Source organism: Passer montanus, unplaced genomic scaffold, assembly GCF_014805655.1.
Source record: "Passer montanus isolate IOZ18808 unplaced genomic scaffold, ASM1480565v1 scaffold7, whole genome shotgun sequence".
Classification (NCBI taxonomy): domain Eukaryota; kingdom Metazoa; phylum Chordata; class Aves; order Passeriformes; family Passeridae; genus Passer; species Passer montanus.
In genome coordinates this window covers 16,634,585-16,647,570 of record NW_024372147.1, presented here as the reverse complement: position 1 = coordinate 16,647,570, position 12,986 = coordinate 16,634,585, and the positions used below count along the sequence as shown (strand labels likewise).

General features: G+C 38.3%; 1 protein-coding gene across 2 annotated transcripts in view; it reads left to right on the top strand.

The window, feature by feature from the left end:
• Nucleotides 1-6,461, top strand: part of AP3B1 (adaptor related protein complex 3 subunit beta 1) — a 152,566-nt gene extending 146,105 nt beyond the window's left edge. For both annotated transcript variants that reach the window (XM_039729697.1, XM_039729695.1), the window contains exon 27: nt 5,722-6,461. In XM_039729697.1, coding sequence (XP_039585631.1) covers nt 5,722-5,875 — 154 coding nt within the window. In that variant the 3' untranslated portion in view covers nt 5,876-6,461. The remainder of the gene's footprint in view (nt 1-5,721) is intronic.
• The last annotated feature ends 6,525 nt before the right edge of the window (nt 6,462-12,986 follow it).

The window sequence follows — 12,986 nt, the reverse complement described above, 5'->3', positions numbered from 1 at the left end:
GTTGAAAATTTCTCTCTGCTAACAAAAGGGCCCTGTGTATACTAATACTCTTTTCATGTGTTATCATCATATCAAGATTTTAAATAACTGTGTAAAATACATGATCGAGAAAATGCCTTCACACAGAATCATTTAATGCCCTTAATACTGTAGATATATTATTGTATTAAGTAGCTTATATGCAAATCGTAAGATTTTTAAATAACTTTAGGAAATTAAATTTGGTCTTAACATTAAAAGTATATGAGTGAGTCATTTTAGATATGCTGTTGATCAGAACAGATTGTTCTAGCCTGGCTTATTTGCTCTCCACTAGAGGACAGCACTGCTTTTGTATCTGAATGGTATAAAGTGATAAATATGTGCAGCATTTTCTTTGAAAAACAAACAGGAGCCCTTTGAGCCAGTTATTTAAACAGAAAATGCTTAACACTTTAAGAACTAACTGAGCAGAAGACTGTCTTTGATTGTAAAGATCTCTGAGTATTTAATATTTAATATTTTAATATCTTTCTATAAAATAATCTGATTTCTTGAAATTAAATAATTTTCCTGCAAATTAAAATATATAGCCTGTTTTAAAAGTAGACTTGAGTATAATTCTCAAGCATGTATCATATTAAATGCCCAATTCTATTGGAAAAAAAAGAAGAGTGAAGTATATAAAAAAACAAAATAGATCGAGTATTGCAATTAGAATTTTCAAGGTGAGAGGACCAAATATTTTGATTCAAGTTCTTAGCTCATTGAACTTTAGGGAAGGAGATATAAATACCTACGTATAAAAATGCTGATATTTTTAAACTAATGATAAATTTGGAAGGTGATAAAAAGTTCATGCAGCGTCTTTTTGAACACGTGGAGTAGTGCTATGTATTGGACAGTAAGTTCTGACTACTCACTTGCATTTCTGCATTTTTGTTAGAGGTACAGTGCAGCTGCTTACTGGAAACTGAGGAAAAACAATACAAATAAACATTATAAAAAAATGTACATTTGACTGCAATTTATTTTACAATTTTGTTATTTTATACTGCCTGGAAAAATATATAATGTTGGAAAATAATAGCATTATTTTAATCAATTAGTTATTTTGAACAATTTGTTCAGAGTTAGTGTTAAAATTGCATTAAATGTGCAGGGAAAAAGAAAGTCAAACTATCATAACATGATTTTTAAGGTAAGCAGCAATCAAATTTTATTAGCAGTAACTAATGTTAAAACACCAAATTCCTTCTTTTTAAGTTCCTTCTTTTTGTGGGTATATTTGTGTTTCCAGTTTTAGTATTAAGCTCTCTCTATCCCCAGGTCAGAACTAATACCCAAATACTTCCTTTTTGCCTTCTAAGGCTTACTCAGAGAATGAATGCAAGTGAATTTGTTTAATACAAGTAAATACAAGTAGCCAATTTTTAGATGGGTTGTTATTTATAAGCTGAAATCTGTACATGGCAAAGCAACACGAAGATTCAGAGTACTGAAACTATAAGTGTAAGTATCTTTGTTGTCCAGTTGACATGCTGGAAGCTCCTTTGTAGTTATTCATTATTATATTTACAAATTGAAGATTAATTCCCAGCAGTATTTTTTTCCCCTTTGAATGTATTCATTGCATAACTTGATTACACATTTGTCAGCTTTGGACTAATTATTTTTCTACAGCTAGGGCAGGGCATTGCATCTTCTGATTGTCTTCCTTACTAATAGGATTCTGTCTGCTTCAGCAGGCAGTAATTGAAGGCTTCATGTACAAGATTTAAAGAAAGGGCGGAGGAAAAAAAAGTTTTAACCTCCATGGGCCATTGTCACTCTTTGTGGTAAGCAGTAGAACAGAAAAAGAAGAAAATTTAGCTTGAATAGAAAAGTCAAAGAGGAAGAAAAGCACTGGATAGGAGAGAGTGTGTTTTAATGCTGTTGAATTATGCGAAACGAACTCCCCCGAACCCTCTCTGCTGTAAATATCCTGATTTGCACTTATTTATACTCGGATAGTGAGTGTTCAGGTGTAAATTTACTTTCTCAAATGTTGAATTTTAAAGAGCAGATTTTAAGTGAGCTGGTCTGCTGCTGTATATTCACTGTCACTGAAATTTTCAGAACCTTTCCCCCCAAAAATGCATCTCCTTATCGTACCTATATTTTGTCTACAAAAAAAGAGAAAATTACTCCCAGTCTGTATTCAGACTAGTCATCATTGCAAAGTCAGTGTTTGGAAAATGCTGTCACATTATAGTATCTGACACTCTGTGTTTTCTCTTTATGTCAACTATATATCAAATATTTCTGTATGGTTATCTAGAACAAATATTATTTTCATTGGAAATCACTGAGATTGTGTGCTTTATTTTTAACTCCTAAAAGACCAAGTTGTTTTCTAAAAATATATAGTATTTTATTGGTGTTGAATTTGATTTTTAATGTATATTTCCTTATCCACTGATAGGTACTACATTTGTATGAAAATAATATATTAACTCCTTCTCTTTTTTTGCATGTCACATATGCTCAGACTTTCTAAAAAAAAATTGTACACGTTCAGAATATGCAAATATTTCTTACATTGTTTTGTTGCAATCTGTCTTGGTTTTTTTTTAAATGGGAAAGATATTAACAGCTGCAAATGTTCCTGAATATTATAATGATGTAAAATCTGATTTAGAATCAATATTATCACAGAATTAAATACTGCATCATAGCAGAAACAGCCATCTTGAAGCTATTAGTAAATATTTGGATTTGTTTTCTGGATGTATTCTCATTTGCTTTGTTTTTCGTGTTTGTTTGGGATTTTTTTTGTATTTACGGATAGATCCTTTGTTGCAACAGAACCATGTTCATCATACATGTCTTATGGTTAGAGTTGTCCACACTACAAATTCATTCTTTTGGACCTATAATCAATCACTGTACATCCTAGGTTTAAATGTATCACAGTGCAGTTTTCAAGGCTTATTAAAGCCAAAGATTTCTTGTTGGTTTATTGTCTTTTTTAGTTTAGTTTCGTTTGGGGATTTTTATTTGTTTTTAGTTCAAATTCTGACCTACAAAGTGAAAAATTATTACTGACCTCATGGAGAAAATGAAAGTTTCTCACTGAGAGTGAACATGTGTTATTAGTGATGATTTTTTTGCTGCTGAGAGATTTTTTTTTCATGCCTTTCTAGGCTTCCCTAGGTATTTAGTTGCGAACAGCACACCTTTTGTAAAATTCTTGAGGGTTTATGCTAAGAGTTAGTATATAAATGCAGTAGCATGTATTTAGTTGAAAAAACAGCTATTAACTAAATCCTTCAATCACAGTGTATTTAAAACATCTAAATAACTGACAAACCGGTTTTACTGCTAGTGCCAACTGCTCCACCCTGTTATAACTGTATTCAGTTTTACAGATTATACAAGTGTATTTATAACTCTCCTTAGAAACTAGATTATATTCCCTATTCTAAGGAATGAATTTTGGTTTCCAAAGTTCAAAAGCCTCAGTAAACCCACTGAGTGGTTCTCTTCTATACATGCATTTTTAATGGTGAAATAAGTCTTCCTGTTGTGGTCTGATTCTTCCTTCTCCGAGCAATTCCAGCCATATCGGTGAGCATGGATAGAAGCTGATTAGCTGCTGCTATGCGTATTAACACTTTGTGTAAAATTACCTGAGTATCAGGCCCTTTGCATCTTGCAAACCACATGCAAACTCACATTTTATTGATTTTGTGTGATTTGTTCGGGGCTATGGAAAACTACTATTGATCCCCTAAGTGATTTTGCAAATTCACATGTAAAAATATCAGCACAAAACTCATCTCTCATGCTTTGGACCACCTTGGGTTTCCCAGAACGCTGACTTTGTATCACTTTCAGCTTTTGATAAAAGAGGGTAAAATCAAGCCTCGGGGCTATGAAGCACAGCAGGAGTGCCAACTAGCAACCTATTTATGTGCATACTCAGAGATAATCTGCTTCTGTGTTGTCCCAAGACAGAACTGTTAAGTAAATAAAGTGACTAATAAGACTATTGTTTCTATAATTATCCCCCTGTCGAAGTCAACAAGAGAAATAGCCATCTTCTACCTTGCAGCATAAATAGATGAAATCATTGATATAACTAGCTAAGTAGGTAATTTTTGTACTAGTAATACTGTTTTATAACCTTCTATTAAAAAGAGAGGTCTTTGAATGTATTTGTAATTCTGTAATCCAGACAAAAGAAATAGATTGACCTGTGATGGGTGACATTAGAAAAGTGCCCCATGTTTCCTTAATTAGTATAATGTGTTATGAGATTTTGATATGCTTAGTTTAAAAAGAAGAAGAAAAAAAAAAAAGCAGAAATTACTTCTCGTTTAAAAAGAACCTGCTTCCTGCTTAAGTGGCTAATATTTTAATTAAGTCTGGAGTGAAGTTTTTTGAGTATCTCCTGATAAACTCCCTCCTTTATGTTGATGGTAATTAAACAGATCCCCAAGGGCTTGGGTAGGCGCTTTGCAAGGCCCATGCTGATTGTCAGACAGGAGACACTGACCAGTTGGTTTGCTCTTGAATAGCCCACAGCGTGCTGTCAGCGCAGCAGTTTGATTTTTCTGTATTGTGAGCTGTTGTCAGGGCTAACTGGGTCCTATTGTGACTGAAGATGTTGCGCAAATTGAGGCAGATGGCTCTGATTCAGACACGTGTCATTCAGAAAGAGGAGGGGAGATTGGCCCTGCAAAGTGGGGTCAGACGGGGTCACAGACCTGCTCTACACTTGTTAGTGTTTTCAAAAGCCCATGTGCAGCAACTTTGTTGTTGAGAAGTAACCAAGAAGGGGGGAGAGCATGTTGTGCTCCTTGTGGAAGATGGGAAGATGGACGCTGTTGCCATACTCTTGCTTCCTGTCTCTTGGGCCTGGCTCTGCGCAGAGAATGAATTAACAGGATTGACAGAAGTTCATTGTGCCTAAAATGGCTTTTCAGTCAATTGTGGTGCTTAAAAGGCTAGTTTTGCTTTTAATTCCATGTAATTAGTGGGTCCTTCATGTCTTGGAATTTAGTAGTGGTGCATTAGCCCTAACTTTTGTCTGTCTGATTGGTTGGTAGTTTTTTATTTCCTTTGTAGGACTTCTAATAATTATAAAATGTTTTAAAATACTGACCACATTTTTTATGGTTCTGGAGATAAATTCATAGAATAACTCTGTCTTGCTGCTACTGTCATTTCAAACTGATTGTTTCATATATTTATAATTTTGACTGGTTTTAGTTTGAATTAATTTATGGGATTACAGGAGGAGACGTATTTCGGTAAGTACGATAGTTTGGCTTTTTGTATGTGTTCTACTACATTTGACATAGCTGTATTGTCTTTGGGGCACCACCTAATGAAAATCCTTGGAAAATTCTGTACAGCTGTAGTCAGGTTGTCAGTGTATATGAATGTTGTGGATGAACTGAAGAATAAATACTTACATTAAAAATTATTTAAATAAGATTTAGTTTTTACTACTAAATACAAAATTTTGCATGATACTTCTTTGCCCTTATAAAATGCAAAAATATTTACATAAATTATGTTTGAAGAATTTATGGGAGGTTTTATGGTTTATCCCCTGAAATGCATTAATGGATTTAGAAGTATTTTATTATATTTGAGCTCATTTAACTCTTGCAGAAAGAAACATTAGCAGTCTTTGACCTTAAGATCCTCAGTGATTTTTCTCTTCTTTTTTTTATTCCCTTTTCCCTCCAGGTTTGCAGCTAAGACTGTGCACAGTGGGTCACTGATGCTAGTCACAGTGGAGCTAAAGGAGAGCTCTACAGCACAGCTCATCATAAACACTGAGAAAACTGTGATTGGTTCTGTTCTGCTGCGGGAGCTGAAGCCTGTCCTGTCCCAGGGGTAACCTGCTTACATCTGGACTTCAGAATCTGGCACACAACAAAAGTGCCTGGCATCCACTACTGCTGCCTTTCATTTATAATAATAGCCCTTCCATCTGGCAGTGGGGAAAGAATACACTCTTGACATTCTTGTCTTCTGCTTTAGAATGCTAGTGCGTATCTATCATGTATGCAAGTCCTTTCCTTTTTTTCTGCTTGCTAACCAAAGAACATATATTTTACTGTCAGTTATCTGTGCTTTCAAATGTATTTTCCATTTGTTCTACCCTAGTCCTTCCCTCTCTCTTCCCTTCCCCCACTACCTTCCTTCCCCATCAGTTTCCACTCCCCCCAATACTGGACAAATACTAGGTAAAAAAGTTCAATGGAAATCACACTGCTTGAAAACTGAGTTCAAATGGCAGGTGGGTTCCAGCAACATACACAATGAGTACGTGGTTAAGAGGGAATTTTGGTGTGTGAAAACACAGTAAAATGGTTTTCTAGAAGTGCTTGTAAACCTGAACTCATCTGCTGAGAACATTGTTCCTACCTATTGTCATTTTCTCAAATATTTTGTTAAGATGCTAATAAAGTAGTGCCTATGAACAGAGGCTCCCTCTTTCTTGTTTTGGTGGAAAATTGATAAAAGACATGCTGGTATTGTATATACCTGCTTACCTGAAGTAAATACAAATGAGGTGGACACTATACACATATCAGCAAATTGTTCTTGCAAAAGTAGCCAGTGTTTGTACTCCTGTGATAATTGTCTACTATACTGTTACATTTTTGTTAATTCACAGAGTTTGCAGCTGCCTATTTTCAAATTGACCTGCTCATAAAATACTGATTGAATTGTTCAAATGTGTATTAAATGAAATACTGATTGTTAGACTGTTGTGGCAAATACTGTCATCTAACTTAATGAATAGTTCAGCTTTATTTCAAATTTCTTTTTTAAACTAGACTAAAACATTTCCCAACTTTGTAAAAACCAGGGCTTGGGGCAAAGAGAAATTCATAGCCATATCAACTGAACTAAGCCAGGGAAGACCAATAGCCTTGCACCAGTTGGTGTACCCAGTTTTCTTGGTACAGCTCAGTGGTTTTGTCAGGTCACTGATTTTGACCTTCCCTTCACATTCTGGTTGCACGGCAGGATGGGAGATGCTGAGCATTTTAATTTCTTATCAGTTCTCCTCACTTCCAAAATGTTTTTTCCTAGTAACTCATGGCTCTACTACAGAGAAGATACTCGAATAACTGTAACCTTTTTCTGTCACCAGGACCTTTGCATGGTTCTTAGATGCCCAACTAGTGCTGTTCTAATTTAGAATTATACAAAATGCTGCTTTTTCAAAAATGTTGTCTTGCTTCACACTAAATTCTCCTGAATTTTTTATTAAAATTTAGTAGAACTAAAAAGAGGCTCCAGGTGCTAAAGAGAGGTTAGGTTCTTAAGGCAGTTATCTTGAGCTTCTGTGACAAATGTGGTCCTAGAGTTTGCTCTAGCACCCAAAACCAAACAAGAATCTTACGCTCTCAAGAGAAATGTACATGTTCTTAGTCAACATTCACATTATTTTCTGAAGTCCTAATCCTACAATAAGTTTGCTATTGAATTAGTTTTCAACTGTGATGTAAAAGCTATTCAAACAGATGAAAAATTAATTGTTGTAGAAATTACTCTTGTCTCAGGGAAACTACAGATTGGTCTGTACGTAATCTTTAGTATTAAGACCCGGTGAGAAGATCATGAGGGTAAGGTACAAAAGAATGCGTCCTGAGAAAAACTGAACTGTAAAAGCTTTGGCCATGATTGTAAAGGAGAAAACAAACAATAATTGCATCTCATACCACAGTATAAATCAAAGAAAAGCACATTAATGCTGTGTAAGTCACAGACATTGCTATTTTCTGCCTCCTTAGAGTACTTTATACATTTTAGCAGTGAAGCCCAGAAGTATATATAATAAGGATAGTTGTGGAGTTTCTGACAGTAATTTATATTTTTCAGCACTCAAGTGGTTCAATAACTCTTGGTACTCATCTTTGGCTGATCATAAAGTGGTTTGGATTGGAAGGGGACCTTGAAGATCATCTAGTTCCAACCCACTTGCCATAGAACAGGACACAGTTCACTAGACCAGGTTGTTCAGAGCCCTATTGAACATGGTTTTGAGCACTTGCAGGGATGGGGCATCCACAATTATGCTGGGCAATCTGTGTTTCGCCACCCTCACAATAAATATTTCCTTCCTAATAGCTGATGTAAACCTACTGTCTTTCAATATAAACCCATTCCCCCTTGTCCTGTCTCTGTATGCCATTGTAAATAGTCTTCCCTTCTCTTTTCCAGACTGAACAATCCCAAATCTCTCAGCCTTTTCCCTCTGCTCCAACCTTCTGATCATCTTTTTAGCATCCTTTGGACTCCCTCCAGCAGGTCCATGTCCTTCCTGTGCTGGGCCCCAGAGCTGCTGCAGCCCTGCAGGTGGGGTCTCAGCAGAGCAGAGCAGAGGGGCAGAATCCCCTCCCTGGCCCTGCTGCCCACCCTGCTCTGGATGCAGCCCAGCACACGTGTGGCTCTCTGGGCTGGGAGTGCCCATGGCTGGCTCATGTCCAGCCTCTCAGCCACCAGCACCCCCAGGTCCTTCTGGGCAGGACTGCTGTGATCTGTCCATCCCAGCCTGTGCTGGTGCCAGGGCTGCTCTGACCCATGTACAGCGGCCTGTGCTGGTGCCAGGGCTGCTCTGACCCACGTGCAGCGCCTGCACTTGGTCTTGTTAAGCCTCATGAGATTCCCATGGGCCCTCTCCTAGCACTTGTCCAGGTCCTTTTGGATGGTATCAAGTGAATTCAGCTTGGTGTCATCTGCGAATTCCTGAGGGTGTACTTGATCCTTTTGTGTATGTCATTAACAAAGGTACTAAACCACCCTGGTCCCAGTACAGACCTTGAGGGACACCACTTGTCTCTGATGGCCATTGGAACTCAGCCTCTGGATGAGACCTTCCAACCTATTCCTAATCCACCTAACAGTTCACCCATCAAATCCCTCTCTCCAGTTTGGAGAGAATATTGTGGGGGACTGTGTCAAAGGCTTTACTGAAGTCCAGAGAAAGTGTATCTATAACTCTTACCCACTGGTGCAGTCTCCCATCATAGAAAGCCACCGGCTTGGTCAGACACGATCTGCCCTTCCTGCAGCCATGCAGCTACCTCAACCAATTCCTTCAGGACTCTGGGATGCATCTCCTTGGGTACAGGAGATGTACAGCTTTCTACCTGCTCATGGGTATTCTTCAGGGACAGCTCTTCACACTGCCTATTTTTTGGCTTGTGCTATCTTTTGTACCCACCTGAGAAAGGAATAGCGGGCCGTGGTCCATGTTCTTGACATGGTCTACCCTCTTGGCAATATTATGTCTCTTAGTCCCTGGCAGGCAACATTACCTTCTGTGACTCTGTCAGGACAGCATGATATTATGATTTGAAAGTTCATGCTGCCTTCCCAAAGTAGTAATTTGGAGATAAAGTTTATTTAAGTGTTGGTATTTAAATAGCCATATATTGCTGCATGTATTAAAACTCAGCTCTTGAGGAATCTAAACATAAGTATATATTAACAGTGGAAGTTGCACTCAGTCATAATTCAACCAATAGCAGTTAACAATAGTTTTTTAGTTTGGCTATGTATCGTTTGTACTCAGTTCTTCCATTCTTTCAATCATTTGTAGAGGCATATTAAAGGTTGATGCCTAGTCTAAATTGCAATCTACAATTCTCTTTGGAGTGATTTGCTTGTACCAGGTAGCAGTAGCTTCTACCTTTGTGGGCTAATCAGTCAGCAGCTGAGAGCCACTGAGAGCCACCTGGCTTCAGCAAGTATCCAAGCCTGGGCACACTTGGAACACACCAGCATGCACGGCTCAGGACACAGGAGCAAGGCCAAAGCATAGTACTGCAGGATTGTGAGGTGGGTTTTGCTAAGATGGTTAGCAATTGTATCAAGGTCTAGTTTACAGAGTGGGAGGTGAGGGTTATTTACCTAAATTATCAAGGTTTCAAATGCAACAGAACATTCAGGAACATAGGAAAAAAATAACAACTACCAGCTCACATATGTTACCATAAAGAGAAATTAGGGTATAATTTTATTAACTTTAATCATGTGAAGGTATTGAACCTCAAAAAGACTACAAAACTATTGTGGTCTAATGCAAGCTATAAGACTAGTGCTGGCAACTCTAAATTGAAGAATTATTCAGCAAGAGCAAGGACAAACAGGTAAGAAAGTTTCTGCATAGTGAGAGATTCATAGTTTACCTTTCTTTTGCTGCCTGGTTGTTGCTACAGAAACATACACATTCTGCTTAGTGAAGAGTAAGGGTTTTCTTTATTTTTTCCTTTTAACTAAACTTTCAAATTCATTTACTCCAAAATAAACCATTTTGAAAGAATAAGGTGCAAGGAGAAGTTGTTTGGTTACTGTTGATGGCAGAACATAAACATAAGCTTGATACATTACAGTAAAAGTAATGTAATATTTCTGCTTATTTTTCTTTGACATTTTATGATGTTGTATAAAAGGGTAATGTATTTTTTCCCTTCATACCCTGCTTTAATTCTAATAATTAATTTCTAAAGAAAAATAGCCAAAATAAAAATGGGTCTGAAGCTAGAGACAAAATAATGGAAGATATAAATAGAATAGTACGTGAAAGGATAGTGGAAATAATGGAACTGGTTTTAGAACTGGAGCATGATACAGTATAAGAAATAATGAATTACGCAGAAAAGATAAATTGAGCTTTCCTGATGATCTTTTCTACTAACTCAGGAACAAGGTGACATTTTGCAACATTTCCAAAGCAATATACTTAAATTTGAGGAAGGCATTTACTTTTACTTCCCCTGTTTTTTAAACACAACGTGTACTTAAGTTCTGGTCATCCACTGCAGGTGTACATCAGCAAAGGAATATACAGATACATATTAAACAGGATACAAAAACCCAAGGTCTCTAAATTCTCTTCATCTGAGCCTTTGGGCTAATTGCTGATATTTGGTGATAGGATGAAATCCTTTTGCACACTTTGCTTTGCAATAGTACATTGCCAAAAGGAGCGTTAATGTATATTTTTTTTTAATACTCAGTTACTGAGCTGCCTAGTTTTGCACACAATATCTTACATGCTTGAATTAATTTTAACTTAGCACTTAAATGCCCTAACATGATTTCTGGTAAGCAATATACAGGTAAGTTAAATTGTCCCAAGCCCTCATTTGACTTTCTGTGTGTGCCCTGAAACAAGTGAGGATTGGACTCTTCCCTTTTTTTTCTGACAGTTATTTTTCTCCCCTTCCACACATTTCTGTTTATTTTGACATAAAATTTACACTTGTTTAACACATTAAATGTTCTGTTCCACAGAAGCCATGCTTTGCTATGTTTACACATGTGGTTTGATTGCTGATAGCAGCCTTTGTACATGACCCTTTGTGATAAAAGCAGTAATTCTGCTATCTTTATCTCAGCTGGTATAGTTGTGCTTTTATATAGAACAGTTCAGTGAACTGTTTGGAAGAGAAGGAGGCTGTGAATGCCACTGCATTTCCAGTCCCTCAGGTAACTGGTTTTGCCTCAAAAGGTGCAAGGTGAACTACTCTTCAATGGCTGGTAACTCTGTTGTGTTACCTGCTGTGACTATAGTGCCAAAATCCTGTTTCACTTAAATTGTGTACATTGTGGTGCATATACATTTATACTGCCACAGAGGCAAGTTTCATAATGCCCATATTGTGGATGCCCCATGCCTGGAAGTGTTCATGGACAGATTGGATGGTGCCCTGAGCAGCCTCATGTAATTAGTGTAGGGACATCCCTGCCCTTAGCAGGGGGATTGGAACTAGATGGTCTTTAAGGTCCCTTCCAACACAAAGCATTCTATGATTTTATGATCTTTCCAGGTAGTATTATTCTAAACTCCTTTTTTCTATCATACGTGCATAGGAGAGAGGGCAAAAGTGAGTTTTCCTGGCTTCCACCACTGCTTTTCCAGTCCTCTCCAGGTCTTGGCCTACTCTCATCCTGCTCCTGGTGACTTGCCTCCTCCTTTGCCCACCTTCCCAGTTGTGGCTTTCAGAGAAGAGGGAAGATTATTCTGCCCTTAGCACCATCTCATGGAGCATATGGGTTGTGAGTTGCCATCCACACCTTCATATACACCTGTGGCTCAACCCAAACCTGTTTTTTCTCCTTGATGGGAAGGATTTAGACTAAGCCTTGCAAAACCAGCTGGCAAGTCACACCTCATGTTCAGAAAACAGCAAGAGCTGTTGGCACACTTTGGTCCTGGACGCCTTCCATTCTGTGAAAACTCTGGTGGACTCTGGACATGTGGTAGGAGGTGGTGAAAGGCCTTCTCTTGTAGCAGCCGTGACTGGCAGGCATTCAGCTGCCAGGCACAGCAAATGGCAGGAGGGTGAGGGTGCTTCCAGCCACCCTGCAGAGCTTCAGCCGTGTCTTGGACCATGGGACATCCACCAGCTTGGGCTCACGGCAGCACTGTAAGCCCAGCACTTGGAACACAGCCGGCAAGGGAGGTGTAGGGAAGGCAGGACCCTTTTGAGAGGCAGCATCAGTTCTCTTTTCCTTCCATAACACGTCTGCTGGGGGTAGTTCTAGGCTGAGAAGTCTATACCTGTCTGAGGTCTCCCTGTTGTGACAGCTGCCACTCTTGGAGACCCTGACAGACTCCAGCTGCAGGTCCCCAAGGGGCAGCTGGCTCTGCCCTGGGTCGCTGCAGAGCCTCTGATCTCCTAAAAGCTGTCCAGGAAATTGCTTGTGTATAACAGTGCACCTTGCTGCAGTGAAGCCCTTCCCTCTCTTTGAAGATGGTATTTAACATAGGGAATAGTTTGATTCTGTAGTATCTATATCTCCTATAATCTTCGTTTTGTTTTTTTATATATTTATGTGAGGACTTTTAGACACCTAATTGCTCTCTGCATGCACCAGCAGTGCACAGAATGCCAGCACTTACTGAATCCAGTTTGAAAAGTGAATGACTCTGAAACATCAGCTGTGAAGGAGGTAGAAGAGGAGAAAGAGACACCAGTTCAGTT